This window comes from Acanthisitta chloris, unplaced genomic scaffold (assembly GCF_000695815.1).
Source record: "Acanthisitta chloris isolate BGI_N310 unplaced genomic scaffold, ASM69581v1 scaffold26386, whole genome shotgun sequence".
NCBI classification, from domain to species: domain Eukaryota; kingdom Metazoa; phylum Chordata; class Aves; order Passeriformes; family Acanthisittidae; genus Acanthisitta; species Acanthisitta chloris.
In genome coordinates, this window is record NW_008679081.1 from 405 (window position 1) to 15,064 (window position 14,660).

The 14,660-nt window shown below is 37.6% G+C and overlaps 1 protein-coding gene across 1 annotated transcript in view; it reads left to right on the top strand.

The window, feature by feature from the left end:
- The window catches only part of GGH (gamma-glutamyl hydrolase (conjugase, folylpolygammaglutamyl hydrolase)), a gene marked incomplete at its 5' end in the record, with an annotated part of 14,145 nt that extends 401 nt beyond the window's left edge, over nucleotides 1-13,744 (top strand). Inside the window, 8 exons of the mRNA XM_009077168.1 lie at nucleotides 142-256; nucleotides 2,078-2,128; nucleotides 5,343-5,427; nucleotides 8,223-8,361; nucleotides 9,212-9,318; nucleotides 9,415-9,505; nucleotides 10,771-10,908; nucleotides 13,085-13,744. Of these exons, the coding sequence (XP_009075416.1) occupies nucleotides 142-256; nucleotides 2,078-2,128; nucleotides 5,343-5,427; nucleotides 8,223-8,361; nucleotides 9,212-9,318; nucleotides 9,415-9,505; nucleotides 10,771-10,908; nucleotides 13,085-13,206 (848 nt within the window). The remainder of the gene's footprint in view (nucleotides 1-141; nucleotides 257-2,077; nucleotides 2,129-5,342; nucleotides 5,428-8,222; nucleotides 8,362-9,211; nucleotides 9,319-9,414; nucleotides 9,506-10,770; nucleotides 10,909-13,084) is intronic.
- Between the last annotated feature and the right edge of the window lie 916 nt (nucleotides 13,745-14,660).

Consider the following 14,660-nt stretch of genomic DNA (forward strand, 5'->3'; position numbering starts at 1 on the left):
GGGAAAAAAAATGGGGGGGAAAAAAAAAAAAAAAAAAAAAGCAGCTCTGACCTGGCGTATGGGAAATGGGAGTTTAGTTTTTCTTTCACTCTGTAGCATTTGCCGTTTATTTGGTGGTAATTTTCTTTCCCGGACCCGCAGGGATATTGTCACAGGAATGTCACTATGGTGAGTTCCAGAGATTCGGAAGATCGTATATTGCAGCTTCGTATGTGAAGTTTGTGGAATCTGCTGGTGCCCGAGCTGTGCCAATAAGGTAAATTTTTTTATATCCTCAGGAGCAGATAATAATTCTGTTATGTAATAGTACCATTTTAGAGGCACAGAAACCAGCTGTGATGTTTTTCTGAATGCTTGTTGCTCCTCAAAGGCTATTTCAAGATGCCACAATTTGCAGGGAGTTTTAGGAATCAGAATACAAGCAGAGTGGAACATATATGTTTTAATATTTCTTCTTATGTTAATAGACTTTCTTTGGAAAGTACTAATATTTTTTACCTGTAAAACTTCTTTCTGTAGTTTGCATGTGTGGTTTTTGAAGTTAGCTATATTCATCCTAATGTGTAGTGCCCCACAAACACACGTAGATGTCTAGATACTTACATACATACTATCTTCTGTCACATTCTGTAGCCCTGGAATTCAAGGAATGAAACCAAGTCCAGTTGTGTTCGAACTATCGGTCACTAACTCCGTGTGTTGTATTTTAGTTGCTGAGTAAAAAACAGAAGAGTAAGTAACAGAACTGATTTCATGGCCAACAGTTAGCTATGAAATAGTAAATGCAGTGAAATCAGATTATAAAATTATAATTCTCAGAACTTAAAAATGATACTAATGCAGCTGCAGCAAATCAGTGTAGGATGTATCTACACAGTTCAATATGAGCCCCAGTTAAGTGTCTGAATTAGAAGCCAGCATTCCTCATGTAGCTGCTGGAGCTTTCAGAGTGTTTGTTGACCAGAAGCTTCATCAATGAATGAACACTTCCAGTTCTGGCAATTAAGTTAGATGCAGCAAAGATGGACACTTTGACTTGTACCCTGTGCATGAGTTCTGCAGAAGTGTAGCCATCTGTGCTGGTTTTGGGGTAGAGTTAATTCTCTTCACAGTGACTAGTATGGGACTAGTATCTTTTAGATTTGTGCTGAACACAGGACTGATAATATAAATATGTTTTTGTTGTTGCTGAGCAGTGATTGCTCAGAACCAAGGCCTTTTCTGCTTTTCATACTGCCACACTGGTGCAGAACTGGGAGGTTGGGAGGAGGCACAGCCGGGACAGGTGACTCCAACTGACCAAAGGGAAGACCAAATCCCATATGACATCATGCTCAGTGTATAAAGTGGGGGAAAGAGGGTGGGACATTTGGAGTTACGGCATTTGTCTTCCCAAGTCATTGCTATGCATGATGGAGCCCTGCTGTCCTGCAGATGGTTGAACACCTGCCTGCCCATGGCACATAGTGAAAGAATTCCTTATCTTGCTTTGCTTGCATGTGCAGCTTTTGCTTCCCCTGTTAAACTTTGTCTCAGCCCATGAGTTTTCTAGCTTTTACCTTTCCAATTCTCTCCCTGATCCCACTGGTGGGGGAGTGAGCCAGTGGGTACGTGGTGCTTGGTTGCTGGCTGGGGTTAAACCATGACACCATCACACTGTTTTGCTGCTGTTTTGTTGATACTAAGGTCTTTCTAATCTTTCCACCTTTCAACTATATCTTTGCTGAAGAATGGGTGTGACTCACTGTTTGCAGCTCTGCCCTCCTTGGAGTCAATTGGAAACCGGAGTTGCCGGTCTGCAGGAAATAATAACCATGCCATTCATGTAAATGGTAAATTTTTTCAGTGTCTGCAAAAGGATCTCAGAGTACCTAATTCTGAACTGTACCTGGCAGGACCCTATTGTCAATCTTGTGGATTGAGTTCTCTCAAGTTAAATATTTCAACTGATTTGGGCCTGTTTTATTTTGTTCAAAGCATGCTTTCTACATATTTTTCTGTGCCTGATGTTTCTGTTCAGTAATGATGATATTTTTGTGGTTTAATATGTAATCTATAATTATTTTTGGTGTTTCAGATTAAATCTTACAGATGAAGAATATGATAAGATATTCTACTCTATTAACGGGTAAGTTTTGAGCACTGATTTTTCTGTTGAAAGATTTGATAATTCTGGTTTTGAGCTCTGCTGTATTCCCAAGAACACTGTGTTTCTGCTCTCTCTCTCGATAGTGCTGGGCACTGCAGGCATGAAAATATGTTCTAAGACAGAGAGTGCATTCTTACATCTGATATTGGTGTGCTGCCTTTCCTTTCTTGAGGAACATATGTCAGTTAATATGCAAGTGCCAGAGCTCATCTTCACATTCTCTTGTGTTTGTCTGCAGGAAGGCAGAAGTGGGATTATAGTGATTAACAATTTTGAAGTGAAATACCCCACTTCTTCTTTGTTAATTTTTCTCTCTTCCTCTTTCAAACTGTCACTTTAATTTCAATGTTTAATAGCACTTGCACAGTATTTCATTCCTGTTCCTAGAATTTTTTCCCTCTTCCAGTCCTTTCCGTATCTCCTCTATCACAGAAGTTTCTGATTTCCAGTCTCTTCCCCTCTTTCCTCTATGAGTAACAATTTTCTTCTCTTTTTTTTTTCTTCTTTTCTCTCTGGCTGTTTGAATGGCCCATCTTGCCTGTTGTAATTCTGTGGTTTAGGTCTTTTTTAGACAAACTTTCTAACATTTCAGGTGACCTATGGCAGCTCTCCACCCATGCGTTCTTCCTAGCTTTTAAATGTGGGATAGTGTGGTTTTACTTAACAGATTTAATTGTGGACTAAGCAAAGTCAAAACCTTTTGTGGTTTTTTAGCCTTGTGCTGAAAGTGCACTTTAGAGGAGTAAAATCAGCTGATGCTACACTTCACAGCCTTGATTGTGTGTGAGGCCATAGCATGTGATTGTGCTACTTGTAGTCATGAGATGAGCATCTTAAACCATGAATCTTTTTGTTAAGCTTATGCATATACTAGATTGTTAATCAGCATGTGTAGAACTTGCAGATTTAGACCTTTGGCTGTCTGGGGAGAGCATTGTCCTCTTACGTACCACAGCATGCCCTGTGCACTAAGACATGGGTCTTTACAGTCTTGTGATATAAGCAAGTATAAGACAGTGATACTTTCTCCCTTGTGGCTCATGTTGGAAACAAAATGAATCATTTCATCCCTTTCTCATGGCTGTCAGTGTCTCTTTGTTTGCCAAAAGGACTTTTGACCCATGGGTTCGCCTGTTCTTTCTATCTCACCACCTAACTCAATGCAGAATCAGAGGCAAGTAGATTCAGTTCCCTTGTTGTTCCATCTTCACAGTGACTGTCAGTTGAGTTTGTGCTATGCAGGTGAGTAAGGATGGTCTATATTTCCTCTTGTAGCCTTCCACTGTCACTTAATGACTTCCACAGTATAACTGTGTCAATAACAAATAAGATCTCTGGAGGGAATGATTTTTCATTCTATGGAAACTTAGAGTAAACAGGAGGTACAATGATCTTTCATGTTGGTTCTTTGCAGTTGGAAATTACTTATTAAATGCTACCTTCTTAAAATAGTGACATTTACTATAGTAGAGAATAATTTTATGACTCCAGCAATATATTCCTGAGGTAGCCTTTGAAATGCTCATCAGCTTTAACCAGTCAGAGATACTGGAATACATGTAGTTGCATTTCAGTCTGCTTATGACAATATCAAGCAATTATCATTGCTACTTAATGGGTTATTTCCTTTTTGCACTAGCAAAAATGACAATCATTTTTCCTAATTAATATTGGCCAGTTTTTTGTTTGAACAAAAGGAACGGGTGGAGTGCCTTTTCCACTACTTCCAAGTAAGGATCACCTTATTTGTCTAATTAGATCTCTGAAGAAATCTATAATCTAGCTTCTTTTGAAAATACATTCATCTGTATTAATTTTCAGTGTTGACGCTGGAGAGTAATTTGATTTATATTTCTGTAAACACTACTTTTCCACCAACTACTTGGTGACTTTTGCATGATCCTGTGCACTATTCACCTTAAAATTAACTTGGTCACAGGGGTTTAAATGCACACTTGCTCTGCAAATGCTTGGGATCATTTGAAATGTTAGTTATGTCTAGTTGTTTGTTAGTATCTTACTGATACAGGTTGACATTTCCAGAGCACAGAAATGTAGAGGAAATCCTTCAGCCATTTTGGTAAAAGATCAGCAACTGATGGGTATGACTTGAGTAAATCTAATTGAGGTTGTGCTGCAGTGGGTTAGGGAGCATTCACACATCAGTTCTGTTGGTTCTCTGGCCACTGTTTCAGTTAGAGTCAGAAGAGACTTCCTTTGTTCATGTTACTGTGCCTAATGGTACTTGATAACTTTCAATGTCATCATTTGTACATGTGAAATCTCTGCTAGGCTGTTCTGAATCTTTTGCTTTTGTGATGTTTGGTCTGGGGAGCCTCACAAGGAATTGCCCTTGCTGATTATTCTTTGTGGTGGAAAAAGCTTGTGCACTGTTTCCTTGAAATTGTCCCTGAGACTGCTTTGTTTTCTTCAGCTATATAGGATCCTGTGTGACCAATGGCTATGACCAAGCACACTTTATTTTTCTCTTTAGTAGGAACTTTTTGATCTGTGTTGTCTGCGATAAGAAGGTCACTCTGCCAGGGCCGCAGTTCTTTACTGAAAGTGAACAGGATGAATTAAGATTGGGGTCAGAATTTTAAAGTGGTAGTGAGAGTCAGCTAAGAGGAGAGAATTTGACAAAGTCATGGCATGCAATGCTTTTTATACCAGCTGAATTCTGGATGTTTTAAGTATTTTTTGTTTACTCTCCTCTTCCTTACATTGCATTATGCTCAATCACTACTTTGTCATAGTAACCGTTCTTCAGTAGAAGAACATTAAAATTTAGAATATGATTCAGTTAAAGACTGAAACACCTAAATTTAGCTGTCTGTATATGCACTAGCTGTCCGAACTCGCATAATTAACAGAGTGCTAGTACAGCCAGTGGAGCTGACAGGGATGTTCAGCTTACCCATCGATTACATGTCTGCGCTAGAAAAAGTATTTGAATTCTATTTGAATCTCAAAATCTCCTGTTTTGAATCTTTCCTGGTTAGATCCCTGTTGTCCATAATGCATATGGATATATGTTTTCCATATGCATATGGAAGCACAGATGCCTGTCTCTAGATTTCTGAAACCTAGACGTGAATCCTACCCTTAAAACTGCTATCAAACCTATGTGTATATTGTCCAAGTTTTAGTTTGATCTCTGTTACTAATCATATTCTTGAATGTTGCCTTTCAGGGTACTTTTTCCAGGAGGTGGTGTGGATCTTAAGACTTCAGAATATTCGAGAGTTGCTAAGATATTTTATGACAAGGCATTAGAGGTAATTACTAAGGAACAGGCTGTTCTTGTTATTGTCACTGCTCAGAGATCAAAATGACAGGGAGGTTCCTATTTTTTGTAGTTTTGCACTGGCATCCAGTGTGTTAACTGTAAGCCTGAAAATAGCTCATTTCTTGCTTCTGCATGAAAAACAAGTCATTTAATAGCTTAAGATTCAGACTTCTGACAGTCTCTCTTGTTATATGTTGTGTTATGATTTTTAAACTTCCAAGTTCTTCAGGTGAGAACACTGTAATTTATTCATTGTACTCAAGGTTTTATGGCCTTGAGTACAGTGTGGAACTTGCAATGAAGTAACAGTAATGCCTTCCATAGTATCATTAAATAGTGAATGAAGATATACATAAATGTAATAATTGTTAGAAGTCTAATGCCCAAAGTTTAGGTTCAGAAAGAATTCCGGAAATATTCTCAAATAAACCAATTTGCAATAACGTAACATTAAGACCTCCCTTCCCATATGTGTTACAGCAAGTGAAACACCTTTATTCTCACTCATCTGTAGGAAGATGTATATATGTCTTTGGAGGTGCAGATGAGGGATATACATTAGCATGTTATACCATTTTACCTATTTCTTTGCATTAGTAACTCAAATATAGCAGATTTTAAAGTAAACACTACCTTAAGTTATAGCACATAAAAAAATGGTAAGAACATTTGAGAAGTTATATCAATTATCTTTTAATATTTATATGATCATTAGCTTTATTAAGAAAAGATTAAATTTCTGAGAAAGCTGTTTCTTTCAAAGAGCATTAGGAAGGCTGTGAATCCTTACTGAAGATTTAATTCTCTTAGAGCATAAGAGGTGATTTTTTTCTGGATACTAATCACACATCTTGAAGTTCCATTGCAGAAAGGCATGGAGGTTCCCTGAGCCTTGTATACAATCCCTGTGATGAGTTAAGGATCTCCTTTATTCAAATTGAATAAAAACATACATTTTCTCCCTTTTCTCCTCTTTAGTGGCTTTATTTTATTTCCAGCTAACATTGATTAAAATTGTCACAGAAGTCATACTTTGGAAAACTGTGCCCTCTTCTAGAGGCATTTATGAGTAGTATTAAAATTGTTACTGTGGCAAAAGTGTTCATTGGCAGTGAGGAATTCCTCTTCTACCCTTGCTGCCAACTTCCCACCAGCAGGCAAGGAAAACGCAGGCAGTGGCATTCACAGGACCAGTCAGCTGCTGCAATTCAGTAATCAAGTTCCCTACTCTTCAGTGCCCATGGCACTAATGTTGTTGTTCTTTTGTGTGCCTTTATTCGTGGTGATTGTTAGTCTGTCACCTTAAACCCGAGTCTTGGAAAGACTGTTTCACTTTTATGTGAGGCAATTAATCTCACTGGTTTCTTTGGAACTGCTCACTGTGTCAAGTGCAGCCTCTGTCTTGGTATTTGGTACTAGGACAAGGGTTTCTTTTGGCTTGCTGTACTATTATGAAATTCTGTTAACATTTCACAATGATGAACTGCATTGTGTATTTTATGATTGGAGAGCCAGGTTTGCTAATTGATATGTGTACCACAGGTGGGTGAAAGGCAGAAAATAATTTTCAGTTCGTCATAGGTAACCCTTACTAATAAGTCAGAGTGGGGTTTTTTTCTTTGCTGTTTGTGTTGATTGTGAGTTTTGATTTTCATTTTTCAAGATGTAATTAGTGCTATAAACTATTGGGAGTTTTACTAATGTAAGGTAAGCTACAATAGCCAAGAGTACCTTAGCAGGTACAGAATGACTGACTGAATTTTGTGTTTTTCTAAAACAATATGAGGGGTCCATTTCATTTGCAAATGTTCACAATGAGAACTTACTTGGTCCGGCTCCATTTTAATGTGAATAGAGAATGTGAAATGCTAACCCCCATTCAAATCAATAGAATTTTACTAGCTAGGCAAAAACCTATGAAATACTGTTTTCCATCTTTTAAATTAGCTTTTAAAATGTGATGTCTTGGGTTTTGTTTAATCTATACTTAGCCTCCAGGCAGTTGTTTATTTAACAAAAGGGGTAGAGGGAGGCACAGAATGTTTATGGTTCAGTTGTAATTGTTTATAAACTAGTTTACTTTTTGCCTTTAGTGGTTGTATTCTTCACTTACAACTGCACTGTCTTTCATGTAAGCCTTGTGAATAGCCATGCCTGACAGGTGGTCATGAAGACTCTGCAGTACTATTAGCCTTCTTTCTGTCCATCTTCCATGTCTTGCTCTGAGAAATAGTTCTATGACCCCCCAATTTTTATTCTCTTCCAAATGATTGCCACTTTGTTTTTTTTTTTTAAATTTTTAATGTTGCTTAAACTCACATTTTGTCTTTCTGGAACACAAGTTTAAATCTGCTAGTTAGACTAGCATATAAGTATGTCACTTAAGACCATAATTATGCTAGTAATAGTAACATGTTTTCTTAATACAAATGAGTAGGCACAGGCATATGGACATTTTATTGTTTCTGTGTATGCTGCTGTCAACCTTACTTACTTGTAGAACAGAACAGTCAAATTAGTATCAACATAAGGCTCAGTTTACTGCTTCAGCGTGCTAGTGTATATACTGTAGCCTTCATGTTTTAGGAGAAAAACTGTGGGAGCCTGTGTTTGTTTCAATTGTAACTGAACTGTTTTAATTCCCCTGGTAGCAATTTGTGCTACTGTAGTAGTTATAGTTCTCACCTACCCAAAAAAAAGTGAAAAGAATAGGAAGTTCTTGTCAGTCTTCTTTCTGTAAATTTTCATTACTTTTTCCTTATGTCGTTGCTTTTTATTTTGAAGGCTAACGATAAAGGAGACTATTTCCCCATATGGGGAACATGTCTTGGACATGAAGAGCTTACATATCTCACAAGTGGTGACATTTTACTTGTTCGTACCAAGACAAATGGATTTTCACTTCCTCTGAACTTTACCTCAGGTGAAAAATTCGTTACATCTCGTGTCTGTGTTTTGCTGAGAAGTGTTGTGTTTTGTTCATGATAAATATGCAAGGGTGAGTGTTTGGGAGGTTTCTGATGATTATCTTCTTAAATTCTTTCTTATTAAGTTGCCTTGACTGTTTTTATATAGTCAGTGCAACTCTATCACTTCTAAAGCAGAGGTGTGAGCACAAGCCATTTGAAACCAACAGCAGTCAGCAAAAACCACAGCTGTGACTCTGAGTCACTTGATAATTTGGACCTACAAAATTAATGGCCATTTAGGGCCCTTTTTGTTTCCAAGTTGAACAAAATTCATGGGTTCAAAATCTATCAAAATTGGAGAGCAGGTGATTTTAAATTTTACATTTTTTTTCAAATCATATCTTTCCTAACGATGAGTATTAGCATTACTGTCCCACTTGAACAGTATCGGAATCAGAGATAGAGCTGTGGTACTCAGCAACAGTGGTGAAATGTGGCCTCTGTTGATACTTTATCCTTTACTTTGTGAGGAATCCATCTGCACGCCAGGTAACATTCACAAATTCTGCCATCTGTGCTCATTGTGAATGGAAAGGTCACTGAAATAAGTGTCAAAGAATGATGCTTATTTTAGTGAGAACTTGGGTAGCAAGTTGGATCCTCTCTGGGTCAAGACTAGTGGACAGTGGTAACAGCATATTGAAAATCTGTTGTAGTTTTTTCACTCTTTTTTCTTGCAGTGTTTTCTAAAAATCATTAAGTTTTACTGCAAAGTTCAATTGTCTTCTGTTCAGTAGTAGTCCATCTGTTAGCAGGTTAAATAATGGGCAATATTTTTTTTTTGTTGTTTTTTCTTGGTAATAGCTGCAAAAGACAGCAAATTGTTCAGGAATTTCCCTGATGATGTGTTACACGCACTTGCTACTGAGCCATTGACATCAAACTTCCATATGTGGAGCCTCTCCATGGAGGTATTTGATCTTTTTATTTCCTGCGTACAAACACATTTGCTTAACTAGAAATAAATAGGCAAATAACACCTTATTTCCCCTCTCTTCTTATCACAGAATTTCACAACTAATGAAAAGCTTCGTGATTTCTATAATGTTCTGACCACTAACACTGATGATGAACTGGAGTTTATATCTACCATGGAAGGTAGGGAAGTTAATTTCCTTTGGAAACTGTGACTGTAACAAACTAATTCTTTAGGGGTGTTGTGGCATTTAAGTTAATTCATATTGCAGATTCCTAGGGGAGCATCATCCCTGTCAGTGCTGTGGCTTTGAGGAGCATAATGTGTTTGCAGGGATGTTTTATCTTTTGAGTACATATCTGTGAGCCTGATTACTTCCTTGCCTCACCCGCTGTTCCCCTTTCAGATATGCTGCTGCACTTCTGCACTGGCATGTTTCAGTGCTGTGATCTGAAGTGCACAGCATTTGTCCTGAGTGGTTTAATCCCTCCGCGGTGCAGTGTGCCTCTGTCCCACCTTGCCTTCCCTCTGTCTACTTAGCCTTGTGTTCCCATGGTGCTCTCTATCTGTTTACTGCATGGGAAGAACAATTCAGGCTGCTGAGGTAACAGCAACATCCTTCATTACTTTAGCGGCAATACTGGTGATTGCCCTCTCTGAAAGGCCTTTGGCATTACTTACCCCCTGTTGTGTATGCTTTGCACCAGGCTTGCTCAGCTCAAGAAACAAGTTAGCTCTTCAGGAAGTGCTTTATCTTGATCAGTGCACCACCAGCACCTCTACAGTAAGGCCCAGCTGTCTTCTGTGTGTCATACTGGCTGTCCTCCAAAAGAGAAGAATAGCACTTTGATCAGCAGACCTGATTAGGCTAATGACAGACTTCTCCCGTGCCTGCAAGGTTTATCACAGAGCAGTCATCAGCTGCTGTGTTGCTATTCTCTGTAAGAGAGTTAAGGACTGACTTCCCCACCATGTGTATCAGGCCTGGCCAGAGCAGATGGGAGCTGAGCTGCCTCTGGATTGACTGGGCCATCAAGGAGATACTAAGAATTGGATCTGTTCCCATGGAACTGGCAGGAATATCCTGTGTGGTTGTGAATATTGAATGTTGAGTGATGCTGGCAGCAGATAGGAAGTTTTGAGACAGATACACATGTAACATTATTTTTAAGCATATATATATATATAAATTCTGAAATGAATACTGAAAAAAGTGATGTACAAATATCTTCTTGCATGGAATGAGATCCTTCTTTTACAATATCTATTTATTTTCCTTCAGTTCTTCTGTGACTTTAACAGTTTCAACTTGCTGTTTAAGCTTTTGTGAAATTGTTGATAAGTGAGGTATATTTGTAGCTTATCCTTTGAGTTTCTTTAGCAGTATGAATGAGCACATAATTTTTAAGGCATACACCTTGCTTACATGCTCTGTGTTTTGTTACAGCATACAAATATCCAATTTATGGCATTCAGTGGCATCCAGAGAAAAATCCCTTTGAGTGGAAAGATTCTCCAGGCATTCCACACTCCCCAGCTGCTGTAAGAGCAGCATATTACATGGCTGATTTCTTCGTTAATGAAGGTAAAAAGTTTATTATCTATAAATGTTGGGGTTTAGAGTGGAGCATCGGTGAAAATCTTTGAAGATGACGGACTTCTCTTTCAGCTGTCGAAGTTCAGTACCTCTTAGTGCTTTCTGAGAAGATTACTCTGCAAGCTTTATAGGCTTATAAAAAACCAAGGGATACTAGAAATAGAATGGCTTAGTGAAAGTGACATCAAAAGGCAAGCATTCCATGAACTCTTTTCAGGCTCCAAAACACTGTGCTGTGACTTTCTACCATTTCAGATGATCACTGTAACATTTTGACCTCCCTTGCACAAAGACAATGAAACAAAACAAAAAAATACTCCATTCATAATTCCAGAGGTTTCTTCCGTTTCAAACTGGCTTACAGTCATTCAGTGTCTTCTCAATTTTGCTTGCAAAATGCATGCACCAAGATTATAAATACTGCTTGAGCAGTATATGGATGTGTCAAAGGGGTGCAATATGGTGCCCAAAAGTTGTATACTGTAGACAGCACAAGAAATTTTTGAATTTTATAGAGATGCTCTTTTGTTTGTTTATACCTTAAGAATCTGGAAGTAACTAAATGCATAAAGTTTTGATAGATTATGACAGTTCTGGTCTATTTGCTATAAATAACCAGGATATAAATACAGGAGTATTTGAAGGGATCAAATTTACTTTATTCCTTTATTTATCCTCACTAAACCATTTCTTCTACTTACAAAATTGTCTTACCTGATTGATTGAGACTATGAAGAACACCATCATTAAGCTAACTGAGTTTAGTCTCTATACTTGATCTCTAATCGGAATCACCTAATTGGAGAAACTAATTGGAGCAAGGAGACAGTGTTTCAAAGTAATGCAACTAGTGCTGACCTGATCAAGGGAAGTGTAGAAGTAAAAGTTGCACTGAGTTCAAGTTCAAGGCACTTTTTTTTCATAATGTAGTCTTACTCCTCTTTGCAAAAAGGTAGCAACACCACATAAATTTCCTTGTCAGTGTCCATAAGCTTTCTGTAATTTAGGAATTTTGATAGGGTACTTATGGCCAAGCTGAGTGGGGCTCTGAGCAGTCTGGTCTAGTGGAAGGTGTTCTTGCCCATGGCAAGGGAGGGTGAAACTAGATGATCTTTAAGGTCCCTTCCAAGCCAAATCATTCTATGAATCTGTGAGATGGGAGACTAAGACAGAAATAAAGGAGAAAATATGGTATGAGACTGTTTTTTCTTTTGCAGTCTAATAGTAGAATGCAGTGCATTTTCTGGTTTTGTTTGCTACTTTAGTCCCTCTCTGCACACTGTATTACCAACAGAAGTAAGCTTGCTCAGGCCATTAGCCAAGTAAATGTGGCAAAACAAGTGCCAACTCTGCTTGTAAGTCCTGTTAAGACACAGTGCATGGGAGTTCAGTTATATATGTGTACACATACATAATGAGCGTGTGCATAGTGCTACGCAGACATACCACTAGCTTTTGGATCTGTTGACCTTCAATTCTAGTGAACTTGCTTCAGCCAGCTGTATGTGTCTATCCCCCATCTCACCTGTCAAATCATAAGTTATTCTTCACTACCTCCCCGATCTGTGAAGTACTTTTACGGAGTACTTTATATCATAATTTTGCTATGTGTAATTGACATTTTTAGCTAATGTAATGCAGAATGTCTTCCTTAACTTTGAAAATAAACCACAGGTGAAAAATATAAACTCTTTTCAGCTGGAAAAAGTACACTAATTTGTGATCATTAAATGACTAAACCATTCTACCGAAATACCATTTTTGTATCTATCATTAGTTTTAACTAATGTAGACTTGTCAACATGGTAAACCAGACAAGGATTCAATTTTTATTGTCTTCACCAGCACAGTGCATGCTAACACTGCAGCTTTCAGTGATACTCTGATACATTTCTTTCAGTGTTACAAGTACTAGTATTTCTGGTAGATACTGCCAGTACCTCATGGATAACTACTTTAGTACAGTCTTGGCTTAAATTCTCCCTCCCCAGTAATAAAATGTGCTGTAACCAGTTTTCTGAAGATGTATCTTCACAGTTCTTCACATACAAGTTACTGTAATTCTATTTGCTGTTATGCTGCACAAAATAACTTTACCAAGATAAATATTGTCAAGGAGGATAACAGACAGTAAAGTGATCTGTACTTTTACAATGTTTTACAGCCCGGAAGAGCCTGCACCATTTCCCCAGTGAAGATGAGGAAACAAAAGAATTGATTTATAATTATACTCCAGTTTATACAGGACCATTTTCTGCATTTCAGCAAACCTATTTTTTTGATTGAGTATCTTGTCAAAGGTGCAGTGTTGTTATTTATAAATGGAATTATTTGCTAGCATTGTATAATTAATCTGCTATAGTGACAGAGAGGCAGAATAGTTTTCTTTTGCAATGATTTATTCTGTGTATCTTCTGTACTGTTGGAACATTAATATAAAAATTTACAGTCAGTAACATAATAATCATCTTGGATCACACTTTAAGGCAAGCTACAGAAAAATGCATTTTTTTTTCAGGGAAGAAAGAGGACTTGATTATGCTTATAAACTTAGAAGTAATCACCTTTAGTACAAGGAAAAGCTTTCATATATTTTAAAATATGACAGATATCTTTGTAAAATGTTGTGGACTATGATAGCACTAGACACTTAGATGCATTGCTTAGTAAAATTCTGTCAGTGATTTGAGAAATGAGTCTCTTGGGTTTGTCATAAATATGTGTATGCAACCAAGTTCTTGACAAGGACTCTTTTGTCATTGCAAATATTGACCAAAATGGTAAAGAGGCATGACAGCAAAAAACAACCCACATTTTTGCCTAAGAAGCATGTTATATCCCATTTGTGAAACTGTTTCTCTTGTACACTCAGCATTGTTTGGTGTCCGTATACCTCGTGAGGCCTTCCTAAATATGAGGATGCAGTGTGAAGTTGGCATTGCAAGCATCAGATTATAGAAGTTTGGAGGGCATAGTTAAGCGCTGATTCCACTCTCCATTCTTTTCATTTCAGTCCAAGAATTTGTGTGAGAGTAACTGGAGCCAGTAGGCAAATGTGAGATGCAGACATTCATTCCTTTTGTATTTAAAAGAATGTAAACCCAATTTTTTCTTTAAAGAGTCTGACTTTTCCTGTAGCTGGATAGAATTTTCACTTGGAGTCAAAAGGTAATTTGCCATTAACTTAGTAAAGACTGTAGTTTCTTTCTGTTTTGTTGGATAGTTCAGTGCAGCTAGCATTCAAACAACAGATGAATGTATATGAGAAATCTATTAAAGGTGACATAATGTGATAATAGCAGTTGCATGCAATGCTCTGATAATTTTTTTCTTTGCTTTACTGCACACTTAGTGAAAACTTTGTTCAGTGGTTTTTTGTGGTGTCCGAGAAAGGAACTAAGGTGAGACAATCAGATCTAACTCTCCTCTATAGCACAGCTTCCAAACTCTTGTTGGCATCAATAGGGATTTGAAGTTTATGAGGAATTCAGGTTTATACCTCAGCTTTGTTTTGTAGAACTTTATACTCTCAGGTACCATGTATGAATAAAGCTGATAGGTTTTTCAGGCTTTTCAAGTAAAAGACTCTCTGAATTGTTCTTTATCATGAAACCTGCTGTATAAGAGAATGTGAAATGCATCAGTTAAAAAACTATAAGGAAACATTAACTGTGACTACCACAAAGACACTTCCAGGTAATTACAGGCTTAAATATGTGATATTACAACTTGTTTCTACC